The 16,405-nt window shown below is 40.8% G+C and overlaps 1 protein-coding gene across 1 annotated transcript in view; it reads right to left on the bottom strand.

Moving 5' to 3' along the window:
• Positions 1 to 14,607, bottom strand: part of cfap299 (cilia and flagella associated protein 299) — a 61,318-nt gene extending 46,711 nt beyond the window's left edge. The window contains exons 1-3 of the mRNA XM_069523333.1: positions 14,453 to 14,607; positions 11,592 to 11,734; positions 290 to 380 (exon numbers count right to left, since the gene is read on the bottom strand). Of these exons, the coding sequence (XP_069379434.1) occupies positions 290 to 380; positions 11,592 to 11,734; positions 14,453 to 14,563 (345 nt within the window). The 5' untranslated portion in view covers positions 14,564 to 14,607. The remainder of the gene's footprint in view (positions 1 to 289; positions 381 to 11,591; positions 11,735 to 14,452) is intronic.
• Positions 14,608 to 16,405: the final 1,798 nt, after the last annotated feature.

The following is a 16,405-nucleotide window of genomic DNA, read 5'->3' on the forward strand; positions in this document are numbered from 1 at the left end:
CAGATTGTAAACACCTCTTCAGGCTTGTATTCTTTTTTAAGATTATTATGGCTGTTGAATCTGAGAAGCACACATAGGACGAGGTAGTTGGACTTTGGTAAACACAGTTTTATGGATGGTAGAAGGGCGATTGGCTGACTCTCATGGTCTTTGGAGTGTGGAGGGAGGGAGGGCATTTCCACTCCACTTGACACAGTATGGATTTTGTTCCCAAACTAATGGAATTGCAGAAATATTTGAAGGGGAATCCCATTACGTAGCAATTGGAGTGCTGTAATAATGTACTCACAGTCATTTTCCCACTGCGGTTGGCCTCCTCTCGCTCTGCCAGGGCTTTCAGGAAGTTATCTTTGAGTTCTTTTCCTGCACTTGCCAGTGTCCTGGAAAAGACAACATGCAAACGGTTTGAAATGTTTCTCTTAACCTGAGGAAAAAGTCACATGAAGACTTAAAGGTTCTTTATGGAAGCTTCTCAACCTATGATGTACTGTCGACAGAAGATGTTTCCTAACCATGCCTCTTTGACTTTCTTGATATTTCTAATGACACTAATTAAGTTTCCAGGACTTAAGAAAAATATGTGATACATGAAATATTCAAATACTTTATACAATTATTATGCAGGAGGCAAAAGACGGTGAGCATGATATACAGCCAGAGTCATGAGGCAGACTCAAGCCAGCTTCTAATATGTCAGTGCACAGCTCTTCAACGAACATGCCAAGCTCCCAGGACACTCCCGAATACTCCAGATACCATTTCATAACACAAAACATTGTAAATAAATTTGAGTAAAAAAAATTGGAAAACTGCAAATTTCAAAAGAATGTCACAGCTGCCTGCAGAGGCACTGACCACATCACAGTTTAATGACTTTAGATGAAACCGTGGCAGCTTTTTCTTACACTCTTGGCTGGCTTGTTTCCATGGAAACAGGGTTTTTGGCACTAACTAGTGTATCCACACCTGAAAAAACACTGGCACTAATATATGAACGGTTAACACGGCAGTACGAGCAACAGCACTCTGGCACACATTCAGAATGGACTGTGCACAACTTTCATCAGATCCACAGCGACTTAACGTCTTTTGAGGCTGTAAACAGCTCATTGGTGAGCTCTCAGCTGTGGGTAAGAATTCAGAAGAAGGGAAACTGTAAAAAGAAAACGCAGAAAGGCCACATTTACAGTACGGTTGGAAAAAAACCCATTTCTGAACTGAGAATCTGGACTGAAAATATTTGATTTTATATTGTATATGTATATTTTCCGTGTGTGTGTCAACAAATTTGCACTTGAAGTTTAACACACATTGAGGCAGAACTATTTTCACCTCATTTAAATCAACATGTAATTTTATAGTAACTTTATTTCATCCTGGTACGTTTTTTACTGACAAATTCATTGGTTCATTTACAGTTACAGCACTTTTCCATTGCAGCACTTTTAAAAATTAGAGCGTTAAATTTAAGTCTTTTATGTGGTTGAAACTGGATTAAAACAATTTGGGACTAAGGCAAATAAAATAAGGGAATAAAATAAAACTTTGAAATACAACATTAAATCAATGCCTAAATTTACTGGATTCTGTCTTGGCCCATGACTCTTCCTTCCTCTATGTTTCATGGGAATCCATTCAGAAGTTCTTGCGTAATCCTGCTGAAAAAACAACCTGTGAAGGTAAAAGTTAAGATTTGAGTCAGGAATAATCTGATCAAAGGGTACTGTAGTTGTTGCTATGGACAGATTTGTTGTGTTAAAGAAAGAGTTTAGGTTCAGCACAGAGAAGTTCAGTAAGAGAAAGTAATAATCCTCAAAACTTCCCTTAAGACACCTGCAGGATTGAACCGGCAGTCCCTGAGTTATAAATCTGTTTCTTTCATTTTTATGTTACTGCTGAATATTCACTATTACTGGATCCAGCTCTGTCTGCAGCTCTGGCCAACAAGAAGACAAGTTCGGTTATATTTTACAGTAATGGCTCCTCAGATCCACTTTCCATTCCACCTTCAGAAGCCTCAGCAGCCACAACAGGCTCAGACAAACAGCCAGTTTCTGCTCTTAGCGTAGCTTAACATCACAGTGAAAGAGCTGAGAGAATCGGGATGTTTGAATTTACTAGAATTTGGGAAAGGGTTGTAATTTATACGAGTCGTTTGGCCCGTGACTCCATCATGAAAGTCTTAGAGGAATCACACAGTGGTAAAAGTGCAGGGACAGCACATATTTGGAGGTTGGAACCTCGCTCCATCTCCTGAGTGAGTGAAGGATTGCTGCTGGGTCAAGGGGGCTGAGGCCCCAAAGTAAACACAGGTGTTGAGGAGGCAAGTGACTGGGGTTACCCCATCCAGTAGCTAAAGCAACACACACAGTCACGGAGAGTGAATAATACTCCGGCAAAACAGATGGGCCACTGCAAGTTTGAGTTTCCTGTCAATTAACAAATTTCTTATCAAGCCTCATTTAGGAGGGATAACAAGAATTTCACTATTAAATGATGGTTATTAGCGGCTAATGACTGGGTATTAAATGAACTGTGATCAAGCCCTGCGTCTTGTTTTTGGATTGTGGTCAAGGCAGGTGGGCCCTGGAAGGGATGTGAACAGTCATCATCTGCAATGCTAAAAAAAAAAGTCTTAAAGCATCTGTCTCCCATACATAAAATAGTTTTATATTTAATTATTTTTGTCGCCTTAAAGTAAATTCAAATTGAATCCTCCTGACAAGTTAGTGGGTTCTTTCTTGGTCTGGTTTCAAGATTTAAAAAAAAAAAGTTTTCTCTTAATATTGCTAACAGACAAACCAGAAGCTAAATATGAAAAAACTAAAATCAATCACTAAGGCTCCTGATCGTCACGATGTTCCGTATGGTATAAAGCAGAGTTTATGTAACGCTTTGTCCGCCTCTGTTGGGGGTGAACAGCTGTTACTGCAAAGTTACTTTCCTCCAAGTGTGTTTACACATGTGTAAACAAAGCATTACATAGAAACGAACTCAACCATACCAGAACCCAAACCCAGGGGCCTTCCTCCTGGACCATAAGCCCCCTAAACTGATGTTGTAAACTCAGTACTAACCACCCTGTCGAAGCCTTTCACACAAGCCCTGGATTTAATGTGTATCAGATTTAGGTGGATAAAAATAAAGTTCTGACAGTCCAATGAACGCTTGTTCCATCACGGCTTCACTTGATATGGAAAAATGAGACCTCACAGATTCATGGCCTGTCAATCAAACAAGCCACCTGCTTAAAAAGGTTTATTTCCACTGCTTTGTGACATTTTCTATTTTTACTACGGTTTAGAACCAGTTTTTGTAATATGCATTCCTTTTTTCCACATTTTGTACTGTAATTTCTGCATCGTCACAAGCTAGTGAGGGGAAATAATGTAGTATATAAATATCCTGGTTTGCTTCTAAATCTAATTTTGTGTATTCCAGTGCTATTTTGACAAAAGATGACACAACTGTGTAAAACCTGGCATGCTTGCACTTTCACCTTTTTCTAAGTGCCTGCTGTTCATGTGTTTACCACTAAATATATTCACATCCGTCACCTTCGAAAGTGTGTTAACCCAAGTGTCACTGACCTGCAGCCTAAACAATGATTCGTCTCTCTGCTGAACTCTTCGTTATCTGTTTGCACAGCTGAAAGAGTGAACTGCACCGATGGGCCATAACACCACTCGTTCAAAGATTCGATGACTAATGTTGATTATCCTGTAAAGACGCTGCCTGTCAAGGTCTATCTATTGGACATGGAGTCATGAACATTCACAAGTCAGGCTCAGCTGACATTTCACCTTATTTTTATAGCATCCAGTAACTAATTCAAACCAGACTTAGTGAAAGAATGATCACAAGAACTACCTAAATCACAGCAACCATTTATTTGATGTGTATTTTCACTTTTTAGTTTGGCTCATAGTCTGTTAGCTAACATGTAGGAGGCTAGTTTTATGACTGCAGCTAGCCACCAGGGGGCGATCCAGATGATTTGGCTTAACTTTATTTAAAGTCTATGGAAGCTGCAGTCACAGTGCCCCTGCTGGTCATGGTGTTCCTGAATGGGTGTATTCATATAAAGTCATTTTACTGCAGAATGTCGCTTTGGGCTTTATCTCCAGTGCCAAACTAATGTGATCTGTACCACATTGTGTCCTCTTTCACACGCCAAAAATTGCAACAGCATATAATTCCCAGCATAATTAATGGAGTCTATGCCATTAAAATATCTTTGAGGATTCAGAGCCAAACATTCCTTCTGAAATCATTTCACAAATAAATGTCCAGCAACTGAACAAAAGGTGTTTTCTGAGATATTTTCATTTCATGGAGGGTATGAGGATATTGTGCTTTGACATCAGTTCTTGTTTTATTCTCAGGACAGACTGACTGATTGAAGCTTTCATTAGCCCACAGCTTCTGACAGTGTGACAGATGGGAACACTCAATAATACAGTGATTTCTTAAGAAACAACACGCACTGTACCAGAATATTTTTCCTGAGTGCTTGGGAAAATTAATCTTATGGAAAATATTATTTTGGGCTGGTGGACGTTCAGGGAAATTCCACACAGCATGACAATTTACTTTATTTTGGGCTTTTTCTAAAATCCTCTGTCACCTCTGATTACAATGAGCCGAACGTATCAGTTACACATGTGCTACGCATGATATTCTACCTGAGTTTTCTTTGTCTATTGTGGTCACAGTGGCTTTTGGGGGTTGGGGAGGTTACGCTGCCTGAGAGGTGCGTGTTTTTGAGTGTGGATCAAAAGAAACATTGTCATCTTTTTGGTGCAGACTTCTTTTTGACGCTGTGTTAGACATATTCCGTTTGGACAATGGTCAGAGCAATCTTTGCATATTCAAAAGGTTGATATTGTTGTCCAGATGATTCAGATCACATGTTTTTAAGAGAAATCTGATGTGTAGATAGATTTCGATAGATGTCAAAGTTTTAGAGATGATGATCTTTTCTGATGCAAGTCCTGGAATTAGAGAACAAGCTCTCACCCCTGGATGGCTGCTGTCTCTGTCTTACACATGTTAAGCACGTGTTTTCACTCTCATCAGTTGAAGATGTCGCAAAACAGAGTGGGATCATGGGAGTGGTTGTCATCACCACCATTTCTTGTCACATAATCTTTTTGGGTCGACAATATAAAATCTGGATCCCTTATGAGCAACAAAATATATAACATAGACCTCGACATTTCTAGACTTTTTGGGAAGAGTTGCTACGTATTATATCTTTAAATGTATATTCAATTCATTTCAACTGCTTGTTGACAAAGAATTTCTCCAGAAAGGAAAATGATAAAGGTTTATTTCTAGTATTATATAACTGCTGGACCTTTTTGCCGAGACCGACTCTTCTTACACTCAGAAATCAATTAAAAGAAGATGGCAGTAATTCAAGGCCAAATTAGAGACCTTTTCCTGCAGACCAAGCCTCAGGGAGAACCTTGGAGGCCATTTGATCTGTGACACTCCCCCTGCAGCAGTTAGAAATACAAAGAACAGGTGACTGTGTGGCCTTATGGGAAAACCCTATATGATGTGGAAACCACTTCCTTTCCTTTATCAGGGGTACTTAGCAACAGCGTTTCAGATATTGTTGATGAAACACTCATTATCTTCAGAGCCAAAACGGTCATGCACCACAACCGTGAACATTTCTAGACTCTCATCAGTTGGACCAGACATGATACGAAGAGAGTCAGTCATTGCCCACAGAATCTACAGCGAGTAAGTAGGCATGACTCATGACCCTCATTTAGTAAAAACATGTCTCGAACTATCGCCGATATCCAGAGAATCGGGTCAGTCATTGTTTGGTTTCTTCTAAGTAGCATTTATCAAGTCATTAACATGAAGTATCAATGACATCATTCAGGTCAAACAACAGCTTGTTATGTAATATCTGCTGTATCAGCTGCTTGTTATACGTGTTGAGCTACTGTGCAGTGGGACACGATGGTGAGCTTGGGCCTGGCAGGACGTTGGTCTCTGGACAAAGCTTGCGGGGGAGAACTCCAAATTTACACACCCATCCAAAATCACAAAGTGCAAACACGGCAATTGGCTTGACAGCAAATGTAATAGAAACTGTAGAACCCCGTCGCCTGAGGGCCCTCGCCGGAGCAGCGGAGTGGCAGGGGTTTGGCTCGCTAAAAATGAGCCTGGGATCAGCGTTGTGAGCCACTCATGTCAGTCACATCCACAATCTTATTTTGGCTGAGCATCTGGAGGCTGGATCCACAGTGAAATGTATTCACTGTGCGTGTTCGTAGTACCGGTTTTACTTGGCACAGCAAGTGATAGCTCACTTTTAATATAGAGTAGAGAGCCGGAGAGCGGAGAATTCTTGAGGCAGACTGTAAAAACGTAGCAGCACAATGGACAATGAGCATGGCTGTGGTTTGGACTGTGGGGAGATCGCGGGGAGCCTGATGGAAACCTCGCAGCGCTGCCGTGAGCACGCGAGGTCAGGACATATGCTGACATGGACTTCTGGGCCAGAGCCAGAGCCGGAGCAGACAGGAAACAGAGGCCTCACATCTCCTCAGCAGAGCTCCGCTTCTCCTCGTGTTTGTCTCTGACTCTAGATCAAATGTTTTTCTTGTTCATGACAAAGTGCATGACTTCTAATTTGGATGGATTTTGATCGAATTAACAGAAGACGGTTTCCAACTTCTGGCAGTTTGGGAAATGTAAGATTATTATGTTCTGCGAAAATCAAAGTCTTACCGCACTGAGGCAGTTTTGAGACGAGCCCACATTCCTATATTTTTTATCTTCTTACACATGTGTTAATTTTCTTTTGCTGGCTTAGTGTTTTACAACATTTTCATCAAATTAGAACAGATTAAATAATTACGTCACGCCCATGCCCTCAAATAAAAGTCAAAGGAACATAATTTATGTTCGTTTAAAAGGGAACTTTTTTCACCATCTGCTAAGGCACTGAGGAGAATTATAACAGTTTCAATGTGGCAATTATCTGTATATGCAAAGTCAACATTCACACTGATAATGTTCACATCACAATTAAAAAAGTGTGTTCACAAGTATGACATCAACAACACCAGTTATTAATTATCAATTTATAATCAATCAGTGCTAATCTGAACTCCACAGAGGAAGTATGACATGACTGCTGCTCAAAAGTGAAGCCAAAGTGCCTCCACGCCTCCTGGTGGCCCGGCTGCAGTAAAGGTCATAAACTCCATGTTAGCAGATGGGACATGGGCCAAATTAATGAATGTTTCATACTTAACTTGGAAAACAGGGAAACTGAAAAACTAGTACAACCTAACATGTGGATATCTCACCAACTTTAAATTTGATCCACAAGTGAAAACAGGAAATCAAAACCATGCCCTGTTTTTTTTTTTTTGGTAACCATCTGTTGACTCTCCATTGAGTTTACTCCACAACTAAACATCCTCACACTAATCGTCCTGTTCATTCATTCAAGTGTCCTTTTCTCCGATCATGTATTGAATTTCACTGATGTCTGATGAGCGCACCAGGTCTTTTGTTTGTTATTTGTGTGATGTGCTGGCAAAGCCGCTCCCCCTGCTTTCACAGCCGAGCTGTCAGGGGGAGCACGTTGTCCTTAAGAATGGGCCGGGGCAACAACAGGGCAACATCTGATTAGCATTCACAGCACCATCCCCACTCCCTTGGTATTTTATTACCACAGGTGCAGGGGCATTCATTGATCAGATGCACGCTACAGGCGAGGTTTGCCCTTAATTGAAAACAGCTCTATTTATACACCTGCAGGCACTAAAGGTCTCCAAGAGCGCACAGGGAGGTTAAAGCAGAAGAGAAAGGAAGGGAAGAAACACAAAGCAGTGACAGAGCGGTGAAAAAAGACATGCCTTGGGAGACATAGGTTAAGGCCCACAGAGAAGGCGAAAGACATTTCCAAACCAGCATGGCCGTCCGGCGCCATGAGAGGATAAAATGCTAGTGTCCAAGTCTTTAGGGAAGGATTTTTAAAACTGAGATCAACATCTGTTGAAAGAGGCTCAAATAAATGGCAAATGTTTGGTTATTCCTAATATCACTGAGTTGATTCACTTGGTTGAATAATGACTTGTAGATTGTTTACCACACAGCTGCCAGCTTTTGTGGCCACTCTGAACACTGTACTGATTGTGTTCAGACACGTCGCAGGTGGTATATTGCATCCTGGGGCCCGTGTTTTCACAGTGTGACCATAACAGGAGGTCAGGGGGTCAGTTTGGTGGAAGTCCAATCAGAAAACCACAGAGGAATGAACAATCTGCATTTAGACTTCTGATGGAAGAAGTCTGCAAAAGCTCTGCAGTTTTTTTTTTCCTGTCTTGTCAAAGTTTCACATTTTCAAGGTGGGAAAATAATTTAAGATGATAATAAGGTTTACATCCACATATATTGTTGAGTAGTCACCTACAGGTTGTTAGTGTTGCAGCAACAATCCAAACAGCAAGTGAATGTGTTCACTTTCTTTAATTTCCTCTCAGGACATTTGATGACTCACACAGGTGTAAAGCTGGAGACACTGTTCGAATTTCTTATTTTAGAGCTGGACCGCATTTGACCTTTATGATGCATTGTTTGTCTTTCGGTGTGCAGGTTGTCGAAACAAGATGGAGAAAGAAAATGTCAAACTCGCGGCCTCAAAGCAGCAGCTCACGAACCAATGGGTGATGTCAAGGTGGGCTAACATGGTTAAAATGGAGGCCAGGCTGGTTGAGCTATGGCAACATGTCTGTCTGTTGGATGTTTCCATGATCTTCGGCTTTACGTAACAGACAATTCACAGTGTGAGTTGGAATTCAACAACATTTCTAAAAGTGAACCGCCTAGGCCCAGTTTAAGGAAACTGCAAAACAAGCAGATGTATCAGATGATTATTTAATGGTTAGATATAAAATTAAAAAAACTTAATTTGCTTTAAACTATCATTTACCAAGAACAGGATCACATCCAATGTAAAGTGTTTTCTTTTTGAAATAGCATAACATGCTGGTTAATTATCTTGGAAACGATTCAAAAACCACTTGCTGCGGTCTGATCAGACTGTTATGAGTGAGCAAATGTCCCATTATTAACAGAGCATTTTAATCTTCTGAAGAAAGACGAGCCCAATAATAATTGATCGTGGCAAAAAATCACATTCACGTGAGCCAGGAGAGGATTTTTAAACAGTTCAGATATTCTCTCAAACAGGTGCGTCAGTATTCAAAACAGAAATTACTACAATGAACTGGACGGGAACCAGCCTCCACTTTAATGCTGGCACAATAACATCTCATTATTTCAAAGTCATGTTTTATTTGAACACGGCTCCTGTCGAGTTCAATATGAGGCAAATGAGAAACAACTGCACTGTCGTATTTCTCTCGAGGTGTTGAAGCTCATTAAACACACGATTGGCTAAAGGTTAAGTTAACAGTGCTAATCTAACACACTCTCTTGTCAATATCTCCTCACAGTCCGCTAATTCTCCCTGAAGAAATAACGTCTGGTGTTCCTCAACTGCTCTGGTTCTGTAAATGGGAAACATTATTCCAACCTATCAGCAACAGGGAGCGTTCGTGCCCCTGGGGGGGGGGTGCTTAAACTGGCACATGGCCCACGCTTTAAATTTCAAAGAACTTGAATCATGTCAAAAGTTTTCCAGACAATGATTCAGAGGTTGACTCATGTTTTGGAACAGCACTGTACAGAGGTGCCCAAACTTGAAATATCCAGATTAATGGCTATTTGGCTTTATTTTTTTCATCGTGGGAATCAATGTTAAATGCATTCAACATATTGGTATTGGAAATGTTTTACTCCTTTCCCCCACTAGTGTAGATGTTTTGATTTGTTATTAAGACCAAGAAAATACAAACAACTAACTTTAATAATGTTTAACTTAAAAAAAATCCTTAAAAGTAGATGTTTAAAAATGTTATTATTCATATTAAGTTGCGTTGTCCATTGTAACTGTGGTGAATCCACAGCCGCAGGAACAAACTACAAACTTTTCAGAGCCACCTCTCAAACCACAGGAGACAGATTTTCCATGACTTTAAAATGCGTCTGACTGGATGTTGTCAATGTGGTGTATGTCATCCTGTATTCCAAACAAAGTCAGGACACATACAAACACGCTCCAGGATCGCAGCCTTTGAAAGGGCCTCAACATGGATGTAGATCTTGGAAGCGGAACAGACTTCTGTGTATATAACATCCCAGTGTTCCCGTACAACATTTCCCTGGATCCTGCTGGGACAAGATGAAAGTCTTTGTGGCCTAATATCAGTGTAACTGCAGGTGTGGAGGCTCCCATTTCACCAGTGTCACTGATGTTCACAGAGAGAGGAGGAGGAGGAGGGGAGGGGACGGCGAGACGGCACATTTGGATAAGCATCTGAGGGTTCAATCAAATGCAACACCTAACACAGGTAAATGTTTGGATACTGCACAGCCGTGTGTGTGTAACTGTGTGTGTGTGTGTGTGTGTGTGTGTACGGTTTTTTTTGGAGTCTGCTCTGGCTTGTCATCAAAGGAGACACCACCACACAGCTTTATCAAGCATCTGTGTGATCACTTTCCTCAGGGGAGGGCAGTTTACAGAGGACTGCAGTTTGTAGTTGTGTCATTCAGCTCGTTTTAATTAAACGTTTTGATCTGATTTTTGAACTTGGACACTCTTTTGCAAACTTTTTTTTGAAGTCAATCACAGCGTCTCTAAAAAAGAAAAAATCACCTCTTGTTGTGTCTGAGCTGTTGACTGCAAATAAAGATGGACGACACGTCTCCACTTCCTCCACCTATCCAGAAATGAGGCCGAAATACTGACTGTGGTGTGGAGCCTATCCAGCTGTCAATCAGGAGGTCTTTGCCAATTCGGAACTCAGAAGATCAAATTTATGACGTAAACATTTTGACTTTACGTTTGGTCAGAATCTGGTGCCTAGTATATTGTGACAATGACAGCAATCAACCAGTACCTGACCACACTTCATTGGACCCTCTCGCCACCCATACGCACAGAGGTCAGAGGTCAGGATTAGCTACAGCAGCATTCTTAAAGCTGCTAGCAAGTGTATTGTCTGATGGTGGAGCTAGAGCTTTTCCTTCTCCTCGTATGCTCCCTGTGTCGACAAGATAAAACAAAACATGCTGACAGTGCAGTAGATTATAATAAATAAATAAAAGAATCCTATCGTTGTCAATAATATGAGCAGAGATAAAGAAAAGATAGAAAGTGTCTGAGGCATCACAGCAGTCCAACAGAGGCCTCCACCATCGCTCATCTCAAATATTATTCTTTCACACTGAAAGACAAGTCGACACAATGAACCACAGAACGCTAACACAGAGCGGCTGAGGCCACAACAGCAGCTTCTCTTCTCTCAGCCACAGCGACTGACTGATTCCAAAATCCACTGACCACATGTGAAAAAGCCAAACTTCATTTTCAGGGGACAACACACTGATATTCTCTCATCACACTGGTGGCTGGTGTGAATGTCTCTGCCCTGTTCATGCAGACCACACCTCAGCGAGTGTAGTGGGTTGGTGGGAAGTTAACTCACACTGGACGGCTCCTGTTGTATAACGCGTTGCTCTTCGTGGCCTCGGTAGCGAGCGCAGCTGCTTTCTTCTCCTCAAATTCCTCTCTGCTCAGGACCGTGCCCTTGTGGCCGTGCTTGACCATCTTACGAGCCAACTCCCTGCTCTGCCAGAGAGAAGAGAAGGAGAGGAGTCAGGCGAGGAGAGCCGACACGGTCAGGCTGCAGTCAGGACCGGAGATTGTCACATGTTGTTGGTGTGGTTTTTTTTTTTTTCAACTCCATACAACCATTAAACCTGGGGACAGTTTGGTGAAAGGCAATGAAAGAAGACCAAACACAGGATGCAGACATGAACTTTCCAACATCCACTAAAACACAACAGAACAACTGTTCAGTTGTGTTAAGCTAAAAGTGCAATTTCTTTGTAAATTCTAAAGATTATAATAAATAAACTAAATAGTTGACATGACAGATAACCCTTTAAGAATAGGTGTGGAAACTCAATGTCTTGATCGGGTCCTCTGGCTGTCGCCTGCATGATGACGTTGAAAAAATCATATAAAATAATTTGAATGATATAAAAGAGAGAACTTGGTATTTTTACTTGACAAATACCAAATGATTCATTTGACGTCTATTTTAGATAAACATCTGGATCTGACTTCAGCTCCTTATTCATCTGAATAAAATGAAATCTGAATTTTGTCAGCAGCTACGGCCTTTAGCTTAAAGTTGTAATTGTACATATTGAGTGTACAAGCGTTTGTATGTTACAGCCTCTGCAGGAATTTTTAGCAATAACATTTCAATCACCATTCGCAGACCTGCTGCCATTGGACGCCAAGCCATAAAGTCATCAGCTCAAAACCAAATCTTGCTGTCAGATCCTGTGGTGTGTCAGATCAAAGCATGTGCCACATGTCCTCCGACCCAAAAATCCTCGCAGCCCCGGGCCTGCGTCCGCACCCGAGAGGAAAAGTTATATTTTCTCTCCACTTTGATGTGGCTCGCCAGAAATGACTCTCAGACATTTGCCAGTCCTAAAATTGGCCCAAGAATCATTGTCTTCATTTTCAAGGCTCATTGAACAAGTCTGTTCGAATGAACTACGTTGAACAGTCCACACACCAGGATGTGGACTAACCCTGCAGAACACTGGCCGAGGACGCAGTGACTTACGACACAACCTGTTAAAGACTTCAGGTTTCTGAGTATGTGACGAGTCCTTCAAGATTATCTGGGAAGAATGGGTTTATAATTAGCTAATGTATCAGGACTCGAGGCTTGTCAGTGTGACCGCACAGGTTGGATGACCCCGGTTGATGATGATGAGTGACTGCAGCTGATTATCAGAGCAGATAAGACTGGTTCCCCTCTCCATGTGGACACAGGTGTTCAAACAAAGCGGCCATAGCAGCAGCAGCTCTGGATACATCATTAACAAGTGTGCCCTCTGCTGGAATACAGCAGGATGGCACATCTCTGACCAGCACTCACTAACCTGGAGAGATGTTCATCACAGAAGAACTATTATTTAACATATATATATATAAACATTCATAAATATAGATAACATAGATCTAAATATAAAGGTGGTTTTGATTGGTGAATGGAATCACTGCTCTGAAGGACAAAATGATTCCAGCTTGTTTCATAAAAAAAAAAAAAAGCATAGATACATTTCATGAAATAACACAATGTGCAAACATGAGACATTTAAATAACCCAAAACTAAAACTTTATTTATTTAATGTTACACATTTCTGACTTCCGGGAGCCTTGTCTTAATGTCTCGCCACAAATTTGTGATTTTCATTACAAATGTTCCTACTATAAGGTAGTTGTGTGTATAGGTGCATGGACCATGTTGTCGCAGGACGAGCGGTGAACTCTGCTGTTTGACAGATTTGCTGAAGCCAACTGAGGACACATGAGAGTACAAAATACTTAAAGATAAGGATCAGAATCAATACGTCGTTGTTGTCACTGCTGGTTTGAAATGATGCACCTGAGTGGGGGGATGTACCCGCTCCCTCTCATTAACAAGCTTTCAATGACACACACACACACACAGTTGTGTCTCCGGTGTTGAACATTAACGATGGATCAGTTCAGGAACTGATTCACATCATTATTCTCACCTGTGACATGTTTCTCCTGAGACATGAGTCAAAACAGAGACCCTACAAACCTGTGTGTGACTGCCACCTAGTGTGTAGCTGCAGGCACCACACCTACAAAACTGTGTGTGCACGACTCCAGATAATTGAATGCAGCAAAAGTGAATTTAAGTTCATGGAAATAACGACAATAATAATAATTATGAAACTTCCACTCGTTGTAGACACTGAATAGACGTCGCTTCGAGCACAGAGGACGCGACGCCAGACTCCATTCAAAACTTTGGCAAACTTCCTCGTAAATACGTTGTTAAATAAAAGTGCGTTAAATGCGGTAAATACTCGTAAAACACAGTTTCAACTACTACCAACACTGAGTTTACCAAGCAGCAGATAATTAAATGATGAATAATGTCGTAAAAGCTGTTTTATTGCGCTACAATCTCGTTACAACACACTGACGTTAGCTAGCTGCTTCTGCCGTTTTGAGAGCGACTGAACTGAACTAACTGATGTTTCATCGTTAAATACAAGCGGCTCGCAGGATTTGGTACAAGCCGAATGGAAGAATAGCTCACTGTGCTTTTTGAGAAGTCGAAATTTTAGTTTTAACAGTGACCATCACTGCAGTCTAGTGAAGGCAAACTTAAAATGGGAGTTTGGCTAACGTAGTTCTGGCGCGGTGTTGAGAGCACGAGGGAAGCCGGGTTCCAGGCCGCGAAGAGGCGGCTGAAGTCGACGGTAAGAACCGGTGAGACTCACCTTCAAGTAAAATATGTCCGTGGACGTGACTTTGGAGTCCAGATAATCTTCGTACTCTTTAAACTGGGTCGCAGAGTCCTGGAAACGAGCGGTGGCGCTGCTGAGCTCCATCTTCTTCTCTGTGTGTGGCTGACACACGCTGCCATGGCAACAGCACGAACCGGAAGTCAACCAGGGTATTTAATTGTGACACTGATCATTAATCAATGATGTTGTTAAAGTAAATGTGATTAACATAATATTTTTAGACCGTAGGAATATTTAAGAATTTCCTTAAGAAGGAAGTATGAGGATTACATGTCATTATTTATTGAGACATATCGAGAAGTTCGCAGAAAATGACCCCAAAAATTATAAATAACAAGCTCATGTTGTTATTTTATTGTACAAAAATAAATCAAGACTGCTTCTCTACTCCTGGTTATTACGTGAAAGTAAACAAATATATACATATATTGCACACATAATATCACACAGTTAAAAATAGCCAAATATAGATAGAAAAACATATTTAACCCATTGTATAAAAGGTACAGAGTCAAGATATATATAGTATAAAAGCTAAAGAGTTCAACTCTACATAGTATGAAAGCTACAGTTAAAATTAATAAAGTAATCTATCTATCTAAACATAGTATAAAAGCCCCAGATTTAAACTAGAGATTATTTAAAATTATTATCATTATTATTATTATTATAAAATCTGTCTCACTCTGAAACAGGTAACTTCTTAAAAGTCTCTGTCCCTTTAAGAACGTAACTTTTTTTTAATATAGTTTGATTGAGAGCACACCCCCTCAACTTGTATTCCACTGATCTGATTGGTCCTCTGAGAGAATCCCTCCATTTTTTCCCCCATCAATATGATTGGCTGAGGGGCGGGACTAACGGAGCGAGGCGCGGGAACGTAGCGCGTTAGTGACGTAGCTAGCAGCTACGGAAGTAAACCGGATTTAAGAGTGAAGTAGGAGGACTCACCTGTAAAATGTCTCTTCAGTAGATTTGTTAAAGCTTATTTACAGGAGCGGTTTGTTAGCATCACTGCTAGTTTGGTGCTAATTGTGTATGTGTCACCACTCAGCGAAAACCATGTGACCTGTAAAGCAACTCATCAGGACTGAGGAGGTCTGTTTGGATTCTTCTTCGTCTGAGGACATATTAGAAATGGGGACTTTCTTCTTCCAACCATGTTTGGACAAAGTAAGGAGACCGTCATTGAACTGTGTGTCTCAGGTGAGTAACCCACTGCTGCTCCCTGAGTGAAGACCAGTCCTGCTCTCAGGTACCTCTCACCCACACATGCTAACGCTCTGCTACAGGCCTGTACATGGGTCTACTGCCGGCTTTGGTGTTTCACTTAACTTAAGTTGACTTACTAAGATAAGATAATCCTTTATTTGTCCCACTGCAGGTAAAGGGGACAGTCAATAAACTCTTATAATAAGTAAACATGCAATAAAAGCTCAAGGAAATAATAACATATACATTTATAAGAAATAGAAGTTTATAACACACTGTAATATATACATATATATATATATATGTATGTATGTGTGTATATATCTGTATGTGTGTGCGTGTGTGTGTGCTGCGACATTTTAAGACATTTATGTAGGAAGGTGAATCATAGAACTAAGCTCATTTGAATTAACAGGAACTATACCCTGAATGGACGAAGTGTTACATGTCCTCTGTATCAGGCTGCTATACATTGAGGATGTATAAACAATTTATTTTGGGCTTACATGTGGAATAATTTATGAGACGACACGGTAATCCTGTCCCATGGAAACCCAACCTTATTTAGAACCTTTACTGTCTGTAAAATACAAAATAAAACGCTCAGGGGGAACGTTGTCGTCTCTATTTACAGAAATACTGTTACTCTTGGCTGTCATCGCCATCTTTTATTATCTTTTTGTTTAATTTTCTCATTCAGCGTGACGTTTAATG

The sequence above is a fragment of the Paralichthys olivaceus genome, chromosome 4 (assembly GCF_024713975.1).
Source record: "Paralichthys olivaceus isolate ysfri-2021 chromosome 4, ASM2471397v2, whole genome shotgun sequence".
NCBI lineage: Eukaryota > Metazoa > Chordata > Actinopteri > Pleuronectiformes > Paralichthyidae > Paralichthys > Paralichthys olivaceus.